Consider the following 20,166-nt stretch of genomic DNA (forward strand, 5'->3'; position numbering starts at 1 on the left):
TCTCTCTCTCTCTCTCTCTCTCTCTCTCTCTCTCTATATATATATATATATATATATATATATATATATATATATATATATATATATATATATATATATATATATATTCACTAGGGCCTTCAAGTGCGTTTAAAGAGATACATAAATGCAGACATGACACGTTTGACCTTAATTAGAGTGTCCATCAACAATTTCATCCATGGAGGAAACATGAGCTGTTGAAGAAGACGTAATGGAAGGTATGGATAATGATGTCGAAATTACGAGGCATAGATTACAGGAAGAAAAGGGAAGCTGTTGAATTAACTACATCTCATGGAGAGACGGTAAGGAGAAACATGATATCTGCCCTACACACCTTGGGGCCCGGATGATGTACTGTGTACCAGAACTTCGGAGTCTACAAGCACGACAGTCAAATGATACAACTGGCAATTGGTGACATAAAGTGTCAAAAGGAGCTTGTTGAGAGTAGTTCACCTACAACGGAGTAGCGGGCCTGTGGAGCAATGTACGGAGTAAGTAAAGCCATTAGCAAATGTGGAACAATGTAGGTACTTAGTAAAGCCATTAGCAAATGTGGAACAATGTAGGTACTTAGTAAAGCCATTAGCAAATGTGGAACAATGTAGGTACTTAGTAAAGCCATTAGCAAATGTGGAACAATGTAGGTACTTAGTAAAGCCATTAGCAAATGTGGAACAATGTAGGTACTTAGTAAAGCCATTAGCAAATGTGGAACAATGTAGGTACTTAGTAAAGCCATTAGCAAATGTGGAACAATGTACGTACTAAGTAAAGCCATTAGCACTTGGCAATACTTACGTTATAACAATAAAACAACAAAACAAGGTGCAGTCAAGAGGTGGGTCTTCTGGAGTGTAAAGCTGCATTCTCCTTCACAAAGTAATATCGTTAATCATACCGAAGTACGTTTTAAAGTGAGGTTAAACATGAGACTTATTAGAATGCGAGACCCACGGTGAGTACATGGGACTGTAACAGCTTGCAACACAATACTAGACGCTCTCTCCCTATGACCAAATTCCTGGTGGATTATAAATCCAAATAAAACGTAGGGTGATGTTGGGAAGAGGTGTGGTAAGGTCAGGTCATAACTCATTTTTGGGGAAGAAGCTCGCGAGACTGAGTTGTGGCGTTTCGTATTTAGTAGGTTAATTACATACAGATCAGTGCCAAAACTACATTGAATTTCAAGGATAATATGTTCCCTAATATATCAAACGCATACAATAAACCTAAATCATAGTATTCATGATTAATTTGGGAAGTTCAACGGCAAACAACATTGAATATACCCATAGTAAGGGGAAATACTTACAAGATGAGGATGGCAGCTAAACAAATGCCCGCGTTATAAGAGAGGAGGGAACATGGACACAGTACTACCTGCATTTACTTGATAATGTTGGCATTTAACAGTTCTCTGAAAGTAGAACCGATCAACATAACACAAAGGAGTACGAAGCATGTCAGAAAGCATACGAACAAACCAAAGTAAAAGGAACGGTGAATGCAAGTGTTGCAGAATGTGCAAGTGTTGCAGAATATGCAACTTGAAGCGAAAGGTTAACAGACTGGCCTCCTAGAATGTAGAACTCCCTCCACGCATGCATACACAGGCAATGGGATATACAAACGTTTTTCTATTGTAAGGGGACAGCTAATAGTTTCAGTCTATGTGCAAAGAAAACATTAAAGGTTAGTGCCAAAGCAGTACACTTGGAAAAATGTCTGGTCATTTAAATCCATATCTTCACTTGCAATCAATGTGCAATACAGGGCACAGCATTCTCCCTAAGTAAAAGGGCTGCTCTCTCTCTCTCTCTCTCTCTCTCTCTCTCTTCTATATATATATATATATATATATATATATATATATATATATATATATATATATATACCGGGGTCAGTGGACTGAACCAGGGCATGTGAATCGTCTAGGGTAAACCATGGATATTTCTGTGGGGCTTGGATGTGGATAGGAAGCTGTGGTTTCTGTGCATTACACATGACAGCTAAAGACTCTGCTCATTACACATGATAGCCACAGACTTAATGCGAACGAATGTGACCTTTTTGTCCATTTTCCTGGCGCTACCTCACTGAAGCAGGGGGTAGCGATGCTGTTTTCCAGTGGGGCAGGGTGGCGACAGAAATGGATGAAGGCAAGCAAGTATTAATATGTACCTGTATATATGTATATTTTGATATACATGTATACATATGCATAGGTGCATAAGTGGGCGGTTATGTTTATATGTTTATATAAGTGGATGGGCCATTCTTCGTCTGCTTCCTGGCGCTACCTCGCTGATGTGGGAAACCGATTGTTTGATGATAATTATATATATATATATATATATATATATATATATATATATATATATATATATATATATATATATATATATATATCAGAAGTGGAGGGTAAGAAAATTGGAAATGGAAGGATAGAGTGAAAAACATTTTGAATGATCAGGGCCAGAGTTGGCAGAGGGTGAATGGCGTGCAAAGAATAGAGTGAACTGAAAATATGTGGTATACAAGGGTCGACGTGCTACACGTGGACTGAACCAGTGTACATGGAGAACTCAGAGTAAGCCTTCGACAGGTCTTTGGGACCTGATAGTGGATAGGGAGCTGTAATTTCGGTGCATTGCACATGACAGCTAAAAGGGAGACGTTAGCGAATGCAGCCTTTCTTAGTTTGTTCCCGGAGCTACCTAAATTAAGCGGAAAACGGCGAACGTATATATATATATATATATATATATATATATATATATATATATATATATATATATATATATACCAATAGACATTATGAATATCGTAAAACATGCTCAATTCAGGTTGTACGATAGGTATATCACAAGTGAATTCTTGAAACACGCAGGATTCTAGTTTCTCCCATCTGCTTGCTCATAATGTTCCTCAGTCTTTGTGGAAAGCAAGGAAATCACTGGTGGGGAATGACAAGTAAAACTAAGAGGTCTGGAATATATACCGTTATTTGAACTCTCCCTCTTCCTTTGCAGGCATGAAAAAAGTACGTAAACAATGTCGTGTTTTTCACAAACAGTGTTGGAGCTGAGAGATAATGTACACGTCATTAGAATGAGATAAGATCAGTAATGTTGATGAAATATGAAGTGTTTCTCGGGATGTAGTGTCACGCGGACTGGGCTAAGGTTTGTTGACACGAGAGGCTCCGTTCTCCAGCACTCCTCCCTCAGTATAAGGAGGAAAATCGGTTTCTTCATGGAGGATCGGACGCTATATTCCCGGATTAAGAAGGATTGAGGAAAGTTACGCAGAGCAAGTCCACTTCAATGTGATCCTTTTTTATTAATTAAAAGGAAAACTGATAAAAGTCAATCGGTATCAAATGTTTATTTCTCATACGATGCAAAACATTGAGACATCTGTGGTGGATGTGGGAAGTGATGGACCAGTGGTAAGTAGACTGGGACTTCGTCCATCAAAAACTACTCATTGTGGCCTTAAGGACCTTCTGTGTGCTGTCTGATGTAGACATGTCCCTTAAGTTCCTCCTCAGGTACCTGGAAGGTGTTGACTACATGAGATTGGGGAGTCGTGGGTAATTAAGATATCGTGTGTAATCTGAGAGACGAGAGGCAATATGACCTCAAAGACTTAACAAGGCCATTCTTACCATAATTCCTGGTTTTGGTGTTGTTCAGACAGGTTGTAATACTTTGTTTTGTATAAGCCATGGTAAACTTACAGAGTTCAGAAGTTCACGGAATTTGAAAAGAAAGCCTACTTCAGATTTAAGAATGTTGAAGTTCAGTATATCATGAACACCTTGTGAGTGTATGGGAGGGTTGCTCACAAAAAGACAACAGATGCAAGCACCATGTATAATATGAAGCTCTCGTTCTATTTTAATTGTTTAAATTGATTGAATATTATGGCATGACTAACCAAAATGCTCTTCACATTAGTTGTCGCAACTTGCTTTGGTGAGGTAGTATTTAAGCCAGTAATAGCTTTGGATGGTGAATGGTTTCGTTTTGTAATGGTAATACTGTGTTTAAAGAGTAGAGTAAGGATGGCAGAGCATGCATTAAAGAACAATCTATAATATGATATTACATAATGCGATAATGGTGAGGACTGTATTATAGTTGTTTTTTTGCTATTAGCCTTGAATATTGAGTGATTTTGTTCTCCAGTGTCTGTGTAGTTCTTATAATTAATCACCTGAGTACCCCTTTTCTGATGTTCAAGTGCAGCGTTTAGAGAACACAGCAGCACTTAAGGGGCATGATTTGGATTATTATACTATGCCAAATGATGTTAAACAACTTAAGTGACGGTTTTCATTTGCTATCCAGGAAAAATATGTGGTAAATATGAAATTAGATAATACATATGTAGAAAAAAACCTAGTAGTATAAATGATTGCAGAAATACTCCAACATTATTGAATTCTTCAGCTGATGGTGAGATTTTTGTGTTGATTTTTTTTCATGTTTCTCCTACTTTTAATTGATTTAACCCTATTTAATTTCATATATTATTAGTGCTTTATTTGATATTGTATATAGATAACTGATGCTCTGAATCATGCTCCACAACTGATACTGCATTTTGTATAAATTACACAAGCATTACAGAGTGAAATTTCTCCATGATTAAATTTCATAAGAATAGGGAACAATCCTAGACTTTTAACATGAGTGTTAAAGTGTGTGGTTAAACAATGTCGACATAGGTCACACATTTACCAAAAATCAATAGAACATGAAAACAACACATAACATACCTAATAATTGAGATTTATATAAATTTATATAACATTGCTGAATATGAATACATGTACAGTCATCGAAAATTTAAAGGTAAATGATCCAGCAGGCTTCTTCCTAAACAGCAATCTCTGTGCTGCAACTAGGAGGTAGATCTTGCAACTTCACTATGGGACTTTGAGAGAGCTACTGAACATACCTAATCACTCTGCCTTAGGGACAGACTTATGGAATTTTAACATGCTAAAGATCTACAAAACATCACTCATACAAAGTCTGGCCTCTGGCATCTTTCCTAAGATTTTGAAAATTCACCCTAATCTAAAGAAGAGGAAGTAAAGCAGTCCCAAAAGACTACTGACCATTAGCAATGACATTGCACCTGATCAAAGTTTTTGAGAGTTTGACATTTTGGAAACAAATAGTCTACATCACCCAAGACAACAGGATTTTTGGGTGGTATTACAATCATGTCCATCACAGCTGTTTAATCACTATGATGAAGTTGCAAAAGGGGCAAGAAAAACAAAATGCTGATGTGATATACCTGTGTCAGGTATACAGATTTTGCATTAACCTTTGATAAATATGAGTTTCAGCAAACCAAATGCATTAGATAGGAATAACTGGAATATTGGAAGATTTTAGGTAACAGATCTCATGTAAATCATGCTATTTCCAGTGTTTCCATGGTGAAAGGTTCAGTTCCTCAAGAAAATTTTCTCTATGCTCCTCTTTTTTAATCTCATATCTGACAGTGATGCACATATAAGTCATAATGTCCTGTCAGTCTTTGCAGATGATACTTCAATGAGTATGAAGTGTTTCAACAGAAGACACTGAGGAAATACAAACCGATATAAATAGACTTCTTGGCCATGCTTTTCAGTGGGACAAGGTTCCAACTCTATTGGTATAAGGACAGTACAACAGGCTTATATGGAAGTCTGTTGAATATTACCTCTGATATCCAAAGGTGCAATATGGACAAAAAGACAACACCTTAAACTTCTGGGGCCCAAGTCTTTTCAGTACCTCGCCTGCAAGGATCAAAAACACCATGGGATGCACACTAGAGAACTTTAAGAGTGTCCTAGACAAGGAATAACAAAGCATACTAAACTAGCCAGATTGTGGAGTTTACATGACCCAACCAAGCAAATTGAACCCAGCCTGGGCTGTAGGGGCTTAGTTCCTTAAAGACCACATCAGGTATTCACCAGGGTGAAGATGCAAGAAAGCAGTCCAAAATGCTAAACATATAGATACCATATCGTGATTTAATTGAGTAAAAGATGTTGCAGTGTAACAACATAACTTGAGTGAACACAAAGCTTCAGTTGCCTCCTCTAATAAGATATGCTGGATATTGCAGTCCTTCAACACAAAAGAGGAAAAACCAGTGACACTTTACAAGGCACTAATGATATAAGAAATAGATGCTGTGTGCTAACATCTCCTATGAGGGCAAGCAAGATGCTGGAGCTTTTTTGTTGATGTTTGTGGTGTGGGAAGTGAAGTTATGTGTATCATATGTAATGCCAAGTATGTTTGAAGTTTTGAGCAGGAAATACTGTTAATGTCCTTTAACCCTTTCATTTATGTTTGAAGTTTTGAGCAGGAAATACTGTTAATGTCCTTTAACCCTTTCATTCTGCCATGCCACCATCATAGTATTATGCAGTACACTGAGCCTTGCAACATTTATTGCTTTTGACCTTCATGCTCCCATTTAGATTCCTAGCTGATGTATGACCACATCTCATTTATAATTGTCACTGGTAACATAACTTAGCGGGAAAAAATTTCACACATCATGAATCTCCTTAGATCTTCAAAGTGTAACTTTGTTATCATAACGGAAAGCTAGATTTATGCAGTTACATTGAGTAATTTTTCAGAAAGAACATTTTTTTCTTGCATTACTGTTTATATATATGAAGAAAATAGTTTTTCCAATTCATTCAAGTAAATAATTAGAAGAAGATACCTAAATAATGTGAGCAGAATGAAAGAAAATGTGTACAATATGTAAAAGATGTGTAAATGATATTTATGGGATGATTAAAATTGTGCCTGTTAAGAAACTAAAGTTTGTAATGTTTCATTGTATGTAGAACAGAATCATTCCCTAAAAGGAATCATCATATTCTTGCATGAATAAAGAGGACATATGCCATGGTCTGAAGCACAATATGCATACTCCTACATCAATGTAGAGGAAAGTATACTGCATTTTTTTCATACTTTGGTTAAAAGAGTGTATGGTATACAGATATATTTTTTTCATGGGGCAACAAACTTTTCAAAGAAATTGCTCCATAAAAGTGTTAAGTTACCATTCAGTATTTTTTTTTTAGAACTTTCTCCATTGGCCATGGTCTTTATGCATTTTTCCATACTGACCTCATTTATGTACACAATCCCTTACTCTTCCTATTTCAATTTACCTCTGATGTTCTCTTTAGTACTTATCCACTGCCTCTTGGTCATACATTCATTCTCCCTGCATTCTTTTCACATGCCCTTTCTGTGTCATTTATCCTTCTTGTACTTTTTCAACCAAACTCTTCAAAATATTTCCTTTTGATACTGACATCACATCCACTCTGTCAGCTTTGTTAACTTTACATACAATGTAAAAGAAGCCCATGTAATTTGTATCCCCTCTGTTAATTAATTTGTTTTTGTAGACCCACATCACACAACCCATTCTAAAGACTGCTCAGTTGTATATCATGTAATGATTTCCATTTCTTGAATGTACCACCTGCTTTAACATATATACTTTTATATTGCTTTTTACTGAAACAATTTGTTTTAAGAACTGAACTAAAGATAGACTCACTTTTACAGGTAAAGAATGTAAATTCAGTTATCTGTACCTCAAGCACAAAATGAAGCCAAACTTTCGGTGGAAGGAGAGAGCAGCTGTAATTAAGGGCAACACCACAAGATCATGCAGAGATGAAGATGTACAAAAAAAAATATCACAAAGAATAATTGCCTACACAGAAGCAACGTCTTCGGATGCATTTTTAACTCGAGTAAAAACTTTGCCAAGAGAATGCTCAGAACAAGAGGAAAGGAGTCAACTGTGTTCATATAGTTCAAAATTAGTGAATTCTAGAACTAGAGAAGGTAGCTATTGGTGGACCCCAAGGCGGACGGTGAGATGGAGGCCTGATTGGAGGATTAATCTTGGGGTGGTGCTAATGCTATGTGTGTTAAGTAGAGCATCGTATGGAGCACTTGACAGTAGTAATGGTGAAAGCCTTGATAGTGAAGATAATTTAATGTTTGTGGCAAGAAGACTTAGCAGTGTAACTGATGCAGATTTTATAAATATTGTAGATAAGGATCCTATGTTTAAAGATAAAGTGAAAGTTGGTGAAGAAAAGGTGGGCAAAAGACCAACAGAAGAACCGTGTGGGAAAAGTCAAGGTCAACAAGTAAAAATCCAGTACTCATCCAGCATTGTGGAAAATGGTAAATATATTAAGAAACTTCTTTTTTTTTCAGTAGGGATATTGTTTGTTTTCAAGGGAATACTAAGTTTACATTTTACCCAAGTTTTTCCTCATCAGGATAGAATTTTGGGTAGTTGTGACTTATCAGCACTGTTGCCTAAGATAATCATGGTTGCATGCATATTTGTGGACTGGTGACTGAAGTCATGGTTTCTGGATCATGCTAGATCATTTCAGTTAAATGCCTGTTTGTCATTTTAACATGTTTTTACTGTATTGGAGTGCTTATTGTGACAGACTTGTAGATTTATAGTGTACTGCAGGTATTTTTCAAGCCATTTTATGGTGAAGAAATGAGGTTTGTGGACTCACAGTATCTTACTTGACATTCATTGAAGGGTAGCATCACCAAAATGTTTTTAAAAAATTCCTTACTAACATATTGTTGGCATGAGAAAGGCAAATAATTAACATGTGCTAGGGTACTGTTATATAAAGGTTATCAAAGTTATCAAGTCATTAAATACTCCCAGAGTATTCTTTTAGAGTAACTGATAGAATTTTATCATCAGTCTGCTTGTCTGTCAATAGTAAAATTCTATCATAGCTCACCAATGGCATTCAAGTGAATGATGTGACTGTAGATAGCAGTAAAAGAAAAAGTAACATATGTATTTATATTTTGGAAGACACTTCTAGGGATGGGGTGGATATATGGGAGTATCTGATTATCCCGCCTGTCTATTTATATTGTAATATCTGGCCATCCAGCTGGACAGCAGTTTTACCAAACAAGATAGACACCAATATGTTACAGTTTTAAGCATATTGATACTGATTATTTGATTTCTTTATAATTCATTGGAATACACATTGTGCTTTTCTTACCTTCTGTAATGAGTCTTTTTTTTTTTTTTTTTGAGATGAGATGAAAAGTCTGTTGATACTGTTTCACAAAATGAACCATACATGACATGAATGCAACAAAAGGTTTACAGCTACAAATCATATAAACCCTGAAGTTTACAGTACTCCAAATGACTGAATTTATGAATTAGGTTTATGCTTTTGTAACTAAGGGTGTCATTTTTAAACACATGCTTTTTAACTAAAGGTGTCATTTTTAAATGTTATTCATTTCTAGTTTAAATGCTAAAAAAGAAACCATTAGTGAATGATAATGAGATGATTAAGCTCTAGTAATTTATTTTATTTTTTCACCCCCCCCTTTTTTTTTTTTTAAGAAAGCAACTATATGCATTATCAGGCAAACCTATTGCAGTTTTCCTTATAATGTTTCCATACAGCATTAGACATACTTTCTGAACTTACGGAGCTGGGACGGGCACTTAAGTATGTCAAAACCAGAGGTTTTAACAAACTCTTTAATGATTTCACACTTCTAACTTTAACATGATACCCAAACCAACATGTAGAATTCTTTAGTGAATGTACTGAGTCTTGCTGTTTGATCTGTGACTCCTGGAAATTGTGAAATAAATGAATGTTTTGCATGTGCCACCCTGCTTTTGATTGATATTATTAGATACTATAATTGGATTGAATGATAAACTACTTTGTTGCAAGAAAGTACTGTAATTATCTTTACCCACAGAATACATCATAGCTTTTAAGGGATACTACAGGCAAGAAGCACGCGAACGTTTTATTGAGGCAGCACTTAATGAATCTAATGTAGTCCGATGGGAGGTATTGCCAAGGAATAATCCAGCAAGTGACTATCCAAGTGATTTTGACGTTGTTCAGGTATGTCTTTTCACATAATTGTAATATTTTCTTTTATAAATCCATTATTATTATGATAATTTGTGATTTTAATGTACATTTGACTTTAATTAATTTGACTCATTGTGATTCAAGTAACTTTGCTGATGATGGTACTTGAAGAATTTCAGTTATAAAGGGAGTAATGTTAGAGTATGAAGGGAGATGATAAGAGATAAGATATACTGAGATGTTGGATCCTAAATATGTGGCAAGAATAGTTATAAGGGTATTAGTAGGTTAGATTAAGTTACAAGAGTGGATGGGGATATGGAAAAAATTTGAGGAAAAAATAAAAAAATGTAAGATGTCTTTTAATGAAGAAAACAATACCCTTGAACATTGAACTCAGAATTGTAACAAACTATGTAGTAAGATGTTATTCTCAAGGATATGCATAAATCAAATAGATTGTATAAGAAAACAAAAGCAAAATAAAAATTTTATCAATATATAATCTTAGAATTTTTTTATGATTTAGTAGTCTCAACAATGTTGTCTTAGATGGGAATCTTGGGCCTGAATGCAAAAGAATGAAAGAATAGACAATGCTGGAAATTAAATGCTTGAGGACAATATAGCATAAGGAGGGTTTTTTTTTTAGCAATGACATAGTAAGAGGAGTATCATCAAGAGAGCTGAACAAGATGTGCTAGTTTGGACACATGGAAAGGATGATCAAAGACAGAATGACAAAGAGGATATACATGTCAGAAGTGGAGGGATTAAGGGAAAGTAGGAGAGTGAGGAGATGGATGAATGGAGTGAAAGAGGCTTAAAGTATAATGGGGCCTGAACATTCAAGAGAGGAAAAAGGTGTGTGGGATATAGAGAAAATGAAAGCCATCTGATACATAGGGTGCAACATGCTGTCAGGGCATATGAAGTTATCATGGGAAACCATGGAATGGTCCATTGGACTAGGTCATGAATGGGGGCTCTGGTCTCGCTGCATTATACCTGAATGCTGGAGAGTAGATATTAAGAAATTTGGCTGCTCTCCATCTGCTTCTGATACTACCTCACAGACATTGAAAACAGCAAATAGTTGTGAGTAAAAGGTAATCATTAGTGTAACTTTAGAGAAAATTAATGTTAATACATTAATGGTGCCACCACTATCCACTGCTGTTTATGATGTTGATGTACCAGCAGTTTGTACATGGATTTTCCATACTTTACCATTTTTCATTCAATAGGGTTCTCAGAGGACTTTGAACCCTTTTTCTTTGAACTAATCTACTCTTTAGATTTGCCTTCTCACTGTCATCCTTCTTACTTGTCACTCCCAGACACCTTCACAACTTTTGAGTTCTATCCCATTTAGACTAATGCTGTGGAGGAACTATGGCCTGATAAGTCCTTGTCAGAGGATAGTGGGTGATTTGGGGATAGACTGTCCTCCCAAGACAGGAAAGTGGCAATAAAAACTCAAAGATCCTGTTAAAATCTTTTTCCAGATTCAAGAACTTAGAAAAAATGGTGGTTTGGATGCCCTGAAGGATCACCCAGCAGTGAAAAGAGTAACAGCGCAGCGCATGGTCATCCGGCACCTTCACTACGTTAATGACACAGATGAAGATGCTGATATTGATATGTGGGATGATATTCTTTTTGCCAATATTACAGAGTCAGATGAAAGACTAGTGATGTACAGTGTGAATGAAACCACCATGAGAACTGTCTTAGACACTAGGTCTGATTTGGATGATGAATCAAAGGAGGATGAAGACACAGACAAGATAGAATTAGAAGTGGATTATGACAGCTATTTATCAGAGGCAGATTCTAGTGGAGTAGAGATTAAACAACAGCAAAAGAAAATTACTCCTTGCAGTGGGACTGAGTGTAGCAAAGATGACGAAAATGGCATGTGGCCTGCCTCACGACCATTACGACGCTCCTCCTTAACTCTAGTGGGTATTGCGTTTTATTGATTCTCATTTAATTATATTAATCCTCATTCAATAAGATATTCTCATTCATTTGATTAATTTAGTTCTCATTTTATATGATATTCTCATTCTTTTCATAATTTAGTAGATAGCCAGTTAGACAAGCGAGTTAAAACCTTTGGCTTTGACCTAACAAAGAATATCATGTTGATAACTCATAACAGTGTAAGAGAATGTGACTACCGGCTATGCATCAACTGGCATTACAATGCTTTTTTTGATATGGAGTTACCTTTCCACTTACAACAAGTGATTGTGTGACCACTCATATTTTGATATTTAATGTTTTTCTTTTTATAGGGAACAGCATTTTGGCAGACAACAGGCAGACACTCTAGCCGTCGTCTTTTGCGAACTATTCCAAGACAAATCACATCAACTTTGCAGGCTGATGTATTATGGAGCATGGGAATCACAGGTAAGTCATTTCAGTTTGTAAAGAAATGTAAGATTGATTACCATTTCTTTACTTTTTTCAGTTACTGTCAGAATTTTTCTTTATATGTATATTCCTTAATATACATAAATTGTACTCAAATCCCTTATTGTAAATGGATGCAAAAACGTGCATCTGCTGCCCTATTAATAGTCTTACGATGTAAGAAAATGCCTGCATACTGTGGGTGCCATGAACTCATTAATATTTCATAACCTTTTATGTTATAGCTGCCTTAGTATTGCATTCTCTTGCAGAGATTTATATGTTTATTTCTGCATCTATTACAAAACTTACATCATCACCAAGTTGATGTCTATTACACATGGCATCACCACCAAGTTAGTGTTTATTACACGTGGCATCAAGTTTTGAGTATCCACGGTTTTCCGTAGCACCACTAAAATTTTTTCTATGCATCAGGCAAGTGTCATGTGGCTGCTAGTTGATTGTAGCCCAGCCCAGCAGACCACCATTCCTAGGGAGAGGTAGGAGGTGGTATTTCTTGAAAGGGTATCAAATTAGCCTTTTGTGTGGCATAGTTGGCTGGCAATTTTTTGTTACAACAGATGGATGGCATCCTTATTGACATACTGCCTTCATATTACCTGGTTTTTTTTTTTTTTTACATTACTTCTTTGTACTTTCATAGAATAAGCATGTTTTTGAAGCTAAACATGCTTATTTTGAACCTTGAAATGTTCATTGTTGGATGCAAGGTATGTACCGCTAGAGACATTCTCCTTCGACCAATCCCCATTTCCCATAGTCCCTGTATCTTACCAACCATGAGTTCTTCCAGGAACATTACCCTTTTGATTGGAATGGAACTACTGTATGTCTTTGCTCCAGCTCTCCATACTGGAAATAAAACCTTAGGGCTGCTTATTCAAAGCAAGCGGTACAGTACCATAGAAGCTTATTTTACTTGGTACACTGATGTTTCAGCTTATATTCCACTCCATTGCCCTTGCGTAATGTGCTTTACAGATATTGAACTAATGTAGGGTATTAGATAAGCATGCAAGGAACTCCCTCTAACCGAGTCTCTACAAAAAATAATCCTTTCTAGTGATAGTTCCCCAGTAGGTTAAAAAGGTAAGAAATGGTTCATCATGAGTTTTGGTTTAGTCCAAAGACTTTGTTTTCTTTCTTCATGGAATGGAATGAAAGGGGTTTTGCCTTTAGTCCTTTAAATTCAGAGCTTTGGCTCAATATAATTCCTTTGTTTTGCCTTACAGGTGCTGGAGTTAAAGTGGCTGTGTTTGATACTGGTCTTTCAAAGTCTCATCCTCACTTCAAACGTATCAAAGAACGCACTAATTGGACCAATGAAAAGACTTTAGATGATGGCCTTGGGCATGGTACCTTTGTGGCAGGGGTGATAGCATCCAATGGCAAGACATGTCTTGGGTTTGCTCCTGATGCAGAGTTACACATTTATCGTGTCTTTACTAATAATCAGGTGAGTTAGGAACACAGCATTGTTGAACATCGTCCTTATATTATGGGTTGAGGTATTGCATTGGCACTTTTATCTCTAGTCGTGGATAGAAGGCCACATCTAGGATAGGCCTTAAAGGAGATATGAAAGAGGTTAAAGAAAGGGAGAAGTAAGAGGACAAATATTTGGGGAGTTTGGAGGAAGTGGAAGACCTGCTTTTTTTAAAAAAGGGCAGGACATAGCTGTTAGGAAAGATGTGAGAGGGTAAAGAGTTTCATTGCTTCATTGCATAGGAAAATGTACAGTTATCACAATGGCCTACCCCTTGTTTTGCCAACAGCCATACAGTTATTGACGTAATAGCATGACGAGTATAATGTGACCTAGTTAATGAATGGTATGGGCATATATGCTACCAACATTTAGAAGCCAGAAAGGAATACTATATGTTTGATTTGCTGTTTGAAGGAGTATGCCTATTGACAGAGGAATCGATACATGTGGTAAAAATCATGAATATAATTTATACCTGTAGAAAGAATTAACGTAAATTGTAAAACTCAAGTTTGGCATTTTTCTGTTTCGATTGTTGGGCACAGAACTTTCTGATAACATTATATAAATACAATATGACACTAAGAGTGCAAAAATGGACTTTTTTTTTGGGGGGGGGGTGGATTTTTTTTGCTCAACCTGAACTTGCTGTATGGAATAATTTCTTACTGACTTCATATCACATATGTAGTTCACATCAACAGCAGATGTACAGGTACCAATACTAACAGTATGGTTTATGCAAAATCTTTAATGAAATTCTATAATACTAACAGTATGGTTTATGCAAAATCTTTAATGAAATTCCATTAACTTTACCATCAGTGAGTAATTTGCCTGAATTCCTGCATTTAACTCTGGTATTTTCTTTTAGTATTGCAATTTGATATTAGAATAACATCTTTGCTGACATTTTAAATACTGCTTTGTGTTTTTATAGGAAGGTAATTCAGAAGAGGAGTTGTTACTTAACTGAGGAAGGCAAATTGATTAAATGTATACACACTGCCACACAATACATGCTTGGTAACAACTGAATGTGTATGTCAGGAAAAAAGGAAAAAAATTCTGGTTAAGATTTTTTTCTTTCTCTTTAGTTCACTCCTAGTCCCCCCCCCCTGCTTTTTTTTTATTCTTTTTACTTCTGGTGATTAAGTTGTTAGACATGTTAGAAATTACAAATCCTTCTGGAACATGAAGATTGAGGAAACATTTGTTGTGGTTGATTATAAACTGTTACACAATAAGAAGTAAAGAGTCACTGAAATGAAAAACTAACATAAAAGTGGAAAGATGCTAGTGTACAGGTCAAAGCTGAAATGCCCTTGAATATGCAGTTAACCATGATTTTTGTGTTGCAGGTTTCATACACATCTTGGTTCCTTGATGCTTTCAACTATGCAATCTTGAAGAAGGTGGATGTGCTTAATTTAAGCATTGGAGGCCCTGATTTCATGGATCATCCTTTTGTAGACAAAGTGTGGGAGTTGACTGCAAACCGAGTGATAATGGTATCAGCCATTGGTAATGATGGACCATTGTATGGGTAAGTTAGATTTTATCTAACCCAGTACCCCGTTTATGGGGCTCCTGCAGATTTGAGGGTGTGCTCCATGCATAAGCAGGATAATGTGGGCTCTTTTAGGGCAGGTATGTCCAGATAACGGTGTACTCCTTTTTATCTGCTGACATTGGTAAAGCCTTGTCAAAGTGACTTACAGCTCAGCATTACCACTTGTAAGTGGAGTATGGGAACACCACATATGGGTGAATAACTAAATTATTACTGTCACTTCTCATATTCACACTGTAGAAGTAACCATACTTCAATGGTGCTTGCAATGAAAATATCACACTATGTCTGCACTTGATAACTAACAACAGACTTATGCTTATGACCTATCCAAGCAAAAAGTAGTTTAAGCATTCAAGAAAAAAGAAGCTAGATATCTTAGCATTGTGGTTACTTCCCTGATTCAACATTTGGCTTTCATGAGCTCACTAGTTATAAGCTGAGTTAAACTTGAATTCACAAATATGAGCAGTCTCCCTTGGCAAACCAGTTGTTAATCTTAGTCCACTTGACCTCCATGTGGTGCTGAAGACCTTTTTGTCCTTAAGTTTCGTTTTTAGTTTTAGAGAGTCACTCATAGTAAATGTTGGTTGTCAGTGATAGGCATTGGTTTCATGAGAACTAGCTTGACTGCTCGATTGGATGCTTTGCAAGTGAGCCTGGTGTCTGCTTGCTCCTGGCACTACTTTACTAAGGCAGGAAGAACAGGCAGGTATTAAAAGATATATGGTGAGAAGGGTTGATTTAGATAAGCAAAGATGGGTAAGAGGGAGGTATGGTAATTAGAAGAGTATGGATGAGATAGTTGAAGAGGGTTAGCTGAAATGGATTTGACACATGGAATGAGTGAGAAGAGGTTGACAAATGGAGAATGGAAAAACAATTAGAGATGGAAGAATGGAGTGAATAAGGCTTTAAATTTTTAGGCCAAATTTAACATGTGGGAGGGTGTAAGATGTGTACAGGATAGAGTGAATTGGAGGGATGTGGTCAGTAGGGGGCAACATACTGTCAGGGGACTGAACCAGGTCATGTGAAGCAGCTGAGGAAAACATGGAAAGGTCCGTGGCTGGTTGTAGATACAGGGCTGTGGTTTTGATTCAATACACATGACAACTAGAGAATGGATGTATGGGAATGAGGACATTTTTTTTTTCCTTCCTGGTGCTTTCTTGCTAATGCAAGAAACAGTGATCAAGTATGAAAACCACTTTATAACTTCCCTGCTACCTAGAAAGTAGTACTTTTGTGGACAATGGATGCTAGCCACCTACTGCAGTATTTCTCCTAGTAACTGTTCAGTTACTTCTCAGTGGAAGTTAAATCTTGGTCATGATAAGCCCAGTGATATGCTGAATTTGTGTTTGCCATGTTGTATAGTGTTGAGCATTGATGAGAAAGTGATACTTGTACATGCCTGGGGAGTGTTTTCTTAGGCTTTTATATAGACTCATTATCTTAATGAGCTGTTTAAAATTTATTGCAGGACTCTTAATAACCCAGCAGACCAAATGGACGTGATTGGTGTTGGAGGCATCAATTTTGAAGACCAGATTGCTCGCTTTTCATCTAGAGGCATGACAACCTGGGAACTGCCTCAAGGGTAAGGAGCATTTTAGTAGTGAATGAAGTTTGTGTATCATTACTCTTGGAAAAATATACATGATACAAGTTTTTGGCCTTTTTTTCATTTCTTGTGAATAAAAGTGGGTAGTGCTTCCAGATTTCACCACAGATACAGTGGAGGGATAATAATATACTAATTATGAAACAAATTTAGAAAAGGAACATACATTAAAGGTAAAAATCTATTCTCTCATGTTAACCAGAATAATCAGTGACACCCACTTAGCAAAACTCTATCCATCATGGGCATCACATACAACACAAATATTACATTTGCTTCCCACACCACAAACATCAATACAAAATGTATAAACACAGTAAATGCCCTCAGAAAACTTACTGGTACCACATTTGGTTAAGAAAAAAAAGAATGCCTTGGTATCTTTTGTAAACAATTTATCTGCTTCACTCTAAACTATGCTTTACCTGACTGGTTACCCTGCCATTCAAAAGCAAATATAACATACCTACAGACCAAACAAAACAAAGCACTAGGACAATCACCGGCTACCTAGCAATCACAAATATTAAAAACTTGTACAATTACAAAACTTTATTTCCAATATATTCTCAACTCAGTATACATGGAACAGCATTAAACATTTTGCATCTAAACCACCCCATAACCAGCCACCACCCAAAATAGAATAAAAATTTCTCTCTGCCACAGACTTCAATAAATCATACTCACAACCCGTCCTCTCCTAACAAAACAACAAAGCATGTACACACTGAAATGACCCAACAAGTAGTAAACAACCACAACACAATCCCACCGTTTTAAAAACACTCCCAAGACTTGTACAGGTTACTGTTTCCTGTCTGCATTCTGGACACCACCCATCACTCTACAGCATTACAAACAGCATTTAAACATATCACAATCCCCTCATGCCCAAAATGCAATTTCTGCAATTTTTTTTTTTTTTTTTTTTTTTTTTTTTTATACTTTGTCGCTGTCTCCCGCGTTTGCGAGGTAGCGCAAGGAAACAGACGAAAGAAATGGCCCAACCCTCCCCATACACATGTATATACATACGTCCACACACGCAAATATACATACCTACACAGCTTTCCATGGTTTACCCCAGACGCTTCACATGCCTTGATTCAATCCACTGACAGCACGTCAGCCCCGGTATACCACATCGCTCCAGTTCACTCTGTTCCTTGCCCTCCTTTCACCCTCCTGCATGTTCAGGCCCCGATCACACAAAATCTTTTTCACTCCATCTTTCCACCTCCAATTTGGTCTCCCTCTTCTCCTTGTTCCCTCCACCTCCGACACATATATCCTCTTGGTCAATCTTTCCTCACTCATTCTCTCCATGTGCCCAAACCACTTCAAAACACCCTCTTCTGCTCTCTCAACCACGCTCTTTTTATTTCCACACATCTCTCTTACCCTTACGTTACTCACTCGATCAAACCACCTCACACCACACATTGTCCTCAAACATCTCATTTCCAGCACATCCATCCTCCTGCGCACAACTCTATCCATAGCCCACGCCTCGCAACCATACAACATTGTTGGAACCACTATTCCTTCAAACATACCCATTTTTGCTTTCCGAGATAATGTTCTCGACTTCCACACATTCTTCAAGGCCCCCAGAATTTTCGCCCCCTCCCCCACCCTATGATCCACTTCCGCTTCCATGGTTCCATCCGCTGCCAGATCCACTCCCAGATATCTAAAACACTTCACTTCCTCCAGTTTTTCTCCATTCAAACTCACCTCCCAATTGACTTGACCCTCAACCCTACTGTACCTAATAACCTTGCTCTTATTCACATTTACTCTTAACTTTCTTCTTCCACACACTTTACCAAACTCAGTCACCAGCTTCTGCAGTTTCACACATGAATCAGCCACCAGCGCTGTGTCGTCAGCGAACAACAACTGACTCACTTCCCAAGCTCTCTCATCCCCAACAGACTTCATACTTGCCCCTCTTTCCAAAACTCTTGCATTTACCTCCCTAACAACCCCATCCATAAACAAATTAAACAACCATGGAGACATCACACACCCCTGCCGCAAACCTACATTCACAATTTATTCTGCAATTTATTTTGTTGATAATTATCCCAAGCCGAATTCTTTTAAAGAGGCCGGGTGTTTCCAGGACCTTTTATAAGACTCATGCACCTCAAGGCTGCACTACCTCCAGTAGCAGGGAAATATAGACCCCTTTGAAGTGAGTATTTCTTTGACAAGATTGTACTCCCAATGATACAGCCTTGCCAAAGGGGACTTTTCACTTGCAGTGAAACCTTAATCAGTTGGAGTCAGGTAACACTCAGCTTGTGCAGTTCCCCTGATCTCACCTGAGAAAGACACATGTGCATATATCACCACACTTTATGACCTGCATTTCTGCTTAGTGTATGTGGCCAACTTCCTGAGGACTGTGGTAACCCCATAGCAGGATGGTTAAGTGTGGTCATGCTCAGCTTCCTGAGTGCTGCAAAAGCCCCATAAAGATAAAAGGGACTCCCGGGGCAGGAAGTAAGTAAATATGTATGTACCATATCATAGAAGCAAATCAACCCCAGAGAACTGGATATCATGGCTCCCTGCCAGCCTGTGATGCAGAGGATTCCAGTTCTGCTCAACTGCTACTCAGAAGTAGTTACATACCTGTATGCATTTGATCTACCCAGACATACATAGAAATGCATTGGCTACAGGAATGTTGAATTACCTACATTCTGTTCTGTCATTCACATATCAAGCATACTTGTAGCAAGTGTATATTAAATATGAAGATAAGGGCTATGTATATCTGGGAAAGTATGGGGTGAATGAATGTGAAAGTAGTCAGGACACATAAAAAGTGTACAGAATGTATAAAATCCTCCCTTAGTAGTGGAAATGAAGTTGAAATATGCTAGTGTTTTAATCGTCTCTTGCAGAGGATTGCATGGCTATTCACTATCTTCTGGTTGATGACATTTGACACTGTAATGGCAGTACATTTTCCCGAGTTTAACCGTTATATTTTGAGTAAAATAATG

At 37.2% G+C, this 20,166-nt stretch overlaps 1 protein-coding gene across 2 annotated transcripts in view; it reads left to right on the forward strand.

The window, feature by feature from the left end:
* Positions 1-3,327: 3,327 nt before the first annotated feature.
* The window catches only part of S1P (membrane-bound transcription factor site-1 protease), a 50,132-nt gene continuing 33,293 nt past the window's right edge, over positions 3,328-20,166 (forward strand). The window contains exons 1-8 of one of the 2 annotated variants that reach the window (XM_071689582.1): positions 3,328-3,481; positions 7,656-8,288; positions 9,885-10,036; positions 11,515-11,970; positions 12,310-12,427; positions 13,687-13,910; positions 15,305-15,489; positions 17,003-17,119. In XM_071689582.1, the coding sequence (XP_071545683.1) occupies positions 7,697-8,288; positions 9,885-10,036; positions 11,515-11,970; positions 12,310-12,427; positions 13,687-13,910; positions 15,305-15,489; positions 17,003-17,119 (1,844 nt within the window). In that variant the 5' untranslated portion in view covers positions 3,328-3,481; positions 7,656-7,696. Of the gene's footprint in view, positions 3,584-7,655; positions 8,289-9,884; positions 10,037-11,514; positions 11,971-12,309; positions 12,428-13,686; positions 13,911-15,304; positions 15,490-17,002; positions 17,120-20,166 lie in introns of both variants that reach the window. The other variant, XM_071689583.1, reaches the window with a different exon arrangement.

Source organism: Panulirus ornatus, chromosome 47, assembly GCF_036320965.1.
Source record: "Panulirus ornatus isolate Po-2019 chromosome 47, ASM3632096v1, whole genome shotgun sequence".
NCBI lineage: Eukaryota > Metazoa > Arthropoda > Malacostraca > Decapoda > Palinuridae > Panulirus > Panulirus ornatus.